Source organism: Anarrhichthys ocellatus, unplaced genomic scaffold (assembly GCF_004355925.1).
Source record: "Anarrhichthys ocellatus isolate YVR2014 unplaced genomic scaffold, GSC_Weel_1.0 scaffold24, whole genome shotgun sequence".
Taxonomy (NCBI): Eukaryota; Metazoa; Chordata; class Actinopteri; order Perciformes; family Anarhichadidae; genus Anarrhichthys; species Anarrhichthys ocellatus.
The window spans coordinates 7,578,777-7,583,262 of NW_022280054.1; the positions used below are offsets into that span (position 1 = coordinate 7,578,777).

Below are 4,486 nucleotides of genomic sequence, written 5' to 3' on the forward strand. Positions count from 1 at the left end.
CTTATCCATCTGTTTGTGTCAGTGGGTCACATGATGGAGATGCAGTGAGCGAGGCACCGAGGCACCAACAGACCTGCTCTCAGCAGGATGCTATCTTAGCTTAGAGGAGGATACCAGCTATTATGTTTCTAAACTGCTCTCAGCTGCTATGTCTGATCCACTAGTTAAGGATTTTAGTGTTTGTCTGAGAGCTCAACCACATCCCAGTCCACTGTGAGTGAAGCACATAATGGACAAAAACATACACATTTAGGGGCGTGTTCCTAAATCCAAAAAAGGGTCAGAAGACTGCTTAGGTCAAAGGTCTTTGATCAAACCTTTTTGTATAAGTTCATTTGATCACACTCAGCCCCTCCTGACTACTCACAAGGCTGCCTCCAGGGGGGTCCACTGTGTTGCTGGCTGAAAGTCCAGCACCACACATCTGGAGGGAAAAGATGTCCGGAATTCCCAGCTGTTGCACCAAAGAGTTGAAGAAGGGCTCCACGGACGAGTCCGGCTAATCGAGAGACAGGAGATGTGCAATCATTAACACATGAGTATCATACTGACTTAGAGTACATTAAGTATAGACAGCCAGTAAAATAAATTATTACGGTCAGAAAAAAAAAAAAAAAAAAAAAGAAAAAGGAATGAAAATGTAAAAACAAAATGTTGTGTGTGAATTAAAGAAATACACAACTGAACTGAAAACTATTGAAAAAACAAATAAATAAATAATTCTGATCACTGTGTACGAGTGTATCCGTAAGAATGCGCGTGTGGACTTGTCCATCCCCACCAGAGATGAGTCCAATGTCCGCGAACTTCAGGAGCTTGACGGACTGGTGAGTGGAGGTGCAGCTGTTGGTGTACAGGGAGAAGAGCAGAGGGGAAAGAACGCAGCCTTGGGGGGGAACCGGTGCTGATGGTCCCTGGAGGCTGAGACGTGCTTTCCCAGCTTCACATGCTGCTTCCTGTCAGACAGGAAGTCTGTGATCCACTTGCAGGTGGAGTCGGGCACCTGCAGCTGGGAGAGCTTGCTATGCAGCAGAGACAGGATGATGAAAGCAGAGCTGAAGTCCACAAACAGGATCCTAGCGTAGGTTCCTGGGGAGTCCAGATGCTGGAGGATGAAGTGAAGGGCCATGTTGACTGCGTCATCTACAGATCTGTTGGCTCTGTAGGCGAACTGCAGGGGGTCCAGGAGTGGGTCGGTGAGGGTTTTTAGGTGGGACAGGACAAGGCGCTCAAAAGACTTCATGACCACAGAGGTCAGGGCGACGGGCCTGTAGTCATTGAGTCCTGTGATCCTTGGTTTTTTTTTTTTTTTTTTTTAGGGACAGGGATGATGGTGGAGGCCTTGAAGCAGGCTGGTACGTGGCATGTCTCCAGGGAGGTGTTAAAGATGTCTGTGAACACCGGAGACAGCTGATCAGCACAATGATTCAGGGTGGAGGGGGAGACCAAGTCTGGGCCGGCTGCTTTGCGGGGGTTCTGTTTTTTTAAAAAGCCTGTTGACATCACTCTCCAGAATAGAGAGAATCGTCACTGGGGAGGGGGGTGGGGGAGCGCTGGGATGGGTGATACAGAGGCATGGGCCCCTGCTGGGCTGGTGGTCTGGGGCTGGTTGATGGGGCTGTGGGGGATGGAGTCAGGACTGTCCCATTGTCTTTCGAATCTGCAGTAGAACTCATTCAGCTCGTCTGCCAGGCGGAGGTCATTCATGGAGTGGGGGGTTTTTGGCTTGTAGTTGGTAATCTGTCAGACCTCTCCAGACAGAAGCAGAGTCATTGGCTGAGAGCTGATGTTGCAGTTTCTCAGAGTACAGACGTTTAGCTTTCCTCACCGCCTTGCTAAACCTGTACTTTGACTCTTTGTACAAGTCCTTGTCCCCACTCCTAAAAGCCTGATCTTTCTGCAGCCTTAGCTTTCTGAGTTCTGCTGTGAACCAGGGTTTGTCGTTGTTGCAACTCACCCTGGTGCTTGGAACACAGCTGTCCTCACAGAAGCTGATATATGAAGTCACAGCCTCTGTGTACTCATCCAGAATGTTGGTAGCAGTCCTGAAAACATCCCAGTCTGTACAGTCCAAACATGCTCGAAGGTCCTCCATAGCTTCACTGGTCCACTTCTTGAATTTCTTCACCACAGGTTTGCAGAGCTTTAATTTCTGCCTGTAAGCAGGAATCAGATGGACCATGACGTGGTCAGAGAGTCCCAGTGCAGCACGAGGGATGGCGTGATAGGCCCTGCTGATTGTGGTGTAGCAGTGGTCTAGAATGTTCTCCTCTCTGGTAGGGCATCCTGTGTTCTTCAGATCAGTGCTGCGTTTTCAAGTCACGCATGACAAACAGCCCTCGGGAAAGTTGACCGTGAACACTCAGGAGACGCCAGCAGAAACAAAGTGGTCAGTGTGAGCATATCTGCCCCTCCATCACTGGCATTCGGTACCAAAGGTTGCTGTGGTCGGCATAGAATGAACGAATGTCACCGATGTCATCCTTGTCCCATCGACACTATATCATAGCGTTAAAGACACCTTGGTTCTGTGCCTGTGTCACACACTGTATAGCAGTTTCAGGGGAGGCGCAGAGAATGGAAGTGAGAAAATATTAGTTTTCAAATGAGGATCACATAGAACAGCCTATATTTGCATGATTTGGTTAAAGAGATAGTTCAGAGATACAGCAGTTCTGGGAGTTTTTACTGTTTTTACCCCCTGGTATATAAGGTGTCTTGTAAATTAATTAAATTGACTGAAAGAAAAGCCTAGCACTCTGAAAATGTGCTTCTTCCACAATAAAGGAATTTAGATTTTTCTAATGAGGAGGCCGGATAATCATATGTAGTTTTTATCCAATGAAATGAATGTTCCAAGTCCATTAATTAACCCATGACAAAACTAATTCACTGATCTGGTACAGCAGGGTAATACTTTTGAGTTGTTTTTTTATTATGCAAAAGCATCACATCCTTGTTGCTAAAAATAAAGCATGAACATGAAATGTCTGTTGTCATCTGAAATGTCCATGACTAAACCCAGATAAGATCTCAAAGTTATTCAATGCTGTAAAAGGCATGTAGGACAGCAGGAAGTCATGTAGTACTGCTTGATTAACTTGATAAAACCCGATATCTTTTTCGCCATCATTTGATGAAGATCATATAAAAGTTATACTGTACATTTACTGTTGATAGTTAGTTCTTTACTGCAAATAATGGCAATCCTACCTCATGGTATATTCCTCAATGATCGCGACACAAAGTCAGACCTCAAAAAAAAACAAGTTATAACTAGAATGGCCACCTCACAGTTGAATGCCTCCACCAACCAGTCAAGTTCATATCCATTTCTGTCCAGACTTTGAAGAAACTTAATAAAAAGTGTATTTCTTTGGCGAAATGGAAGTATTCACAATACTGACATGTATGATTCCAGTGAATCACTTCCTGTGAGAAGCCTGCTATCTTCACTTAGAGACTATTATTATTATGGAGTACAGAGGACCGATAGAGAGCTTCATCACATGGTGCAACGGCAATCACCTGAAGCTGAATATCAGCAAAACCATTGAGCTTGTGGTGGAATACCAGAGGAACAGGAGGACCCCTGTCCTATTTTTGCTGTAGTTTGCACTGTTAGCGCTGTTAGCACAGTAAGCTACGAGCCGCCGGGAGAGGCAACAGAAATGCTCCCAATAGCACTTTTAAAAAAGAAAAAATAAGAAGCTCAAGAAAAAGCGATCATGTGATCACTGATCTTAAACTTTGTATGGAACCAACTGTTTTCCAATATGGAGACTGTGTAATGTTTATTTTGTATGGTGTTTTTTAATATGTGATGTATTGTTTTGCAGACTGTTTCGCTTTTGTTTGTTTGTATTTTATTGTATTGTTTTGAGACTGCAAATGTAAAAAAAAAAAAAAAAAACGTAGCCTCCTTGAACTACCATTCAAAGTAAGATTTAAACTTTAAGAGCTTCTCTCTCTCTCTCTCACCCTTGCCAGTGCGGGATAGGCCAGGCCCAGGATGCCCTGCCAGTTGACCCTAGGAAGGAAGAAGCCCTCAGATGACAGGATGGCAGCTATGTTGATGGTGAAATTCCCATTTGGGCCGTTGGGAATGGAGACACGGTCAGTGCCCAGTTCACCTTCCCAGTTGCCCTGAGTGTACCTGACAGCCACAGTCCGGCCAGATGACTGGTAGGTGCCGGAGCTAAACACAGGGGACGAAGGCGAGCAGTGTGAATAGTTACAAAGGCCTGTGGTAGGTAGATAAAAAGCTAAATGTGTGGTGATTTAGGACTGTAATAAACGGGCCATCTCAAAACATACATGTAAGACAGACATTACATAGCAGAGATCATGCTATTCAACAACAAGAGTTTGTGTATCGCATTTAGGGTTTTTCAAGGGTAGTTAAGCTGCCGAATTTTTGCAACATTCAATTTAAAAAGCATACCTTTTAATAGTTAACGTATTTGGGGCGGGGGGGGGGGGGGGG

General features: G+C 45.0%; 1 protein-coding gene across 1 annotated transcript in view; it reads right to left on the minus strand.

The window, feature by feature from the left end:
• bace2 (beta-secretase 2) overlaps window positions 1–4,486 on the minus strand; it is a 14,163-nt gene that overhangs the window by 5,166 nt on the left and 4,511 nt on the right. The window contains exons 3-4 of the mRNA XM_031860532.1: window positions 3,982–4,198; window positions 368–499 (exon numbers count right to left, since the gene is read on the minus strand). Coding sequence (XP_031716392.1) covers window positions 368–499; window positions 3,982–4,198 — 349 coding nt within the window. The remainder of the gene's footprint in view (window positions 1–367; window positions 500–3,981; window positions 4,199–4,486) is intronic.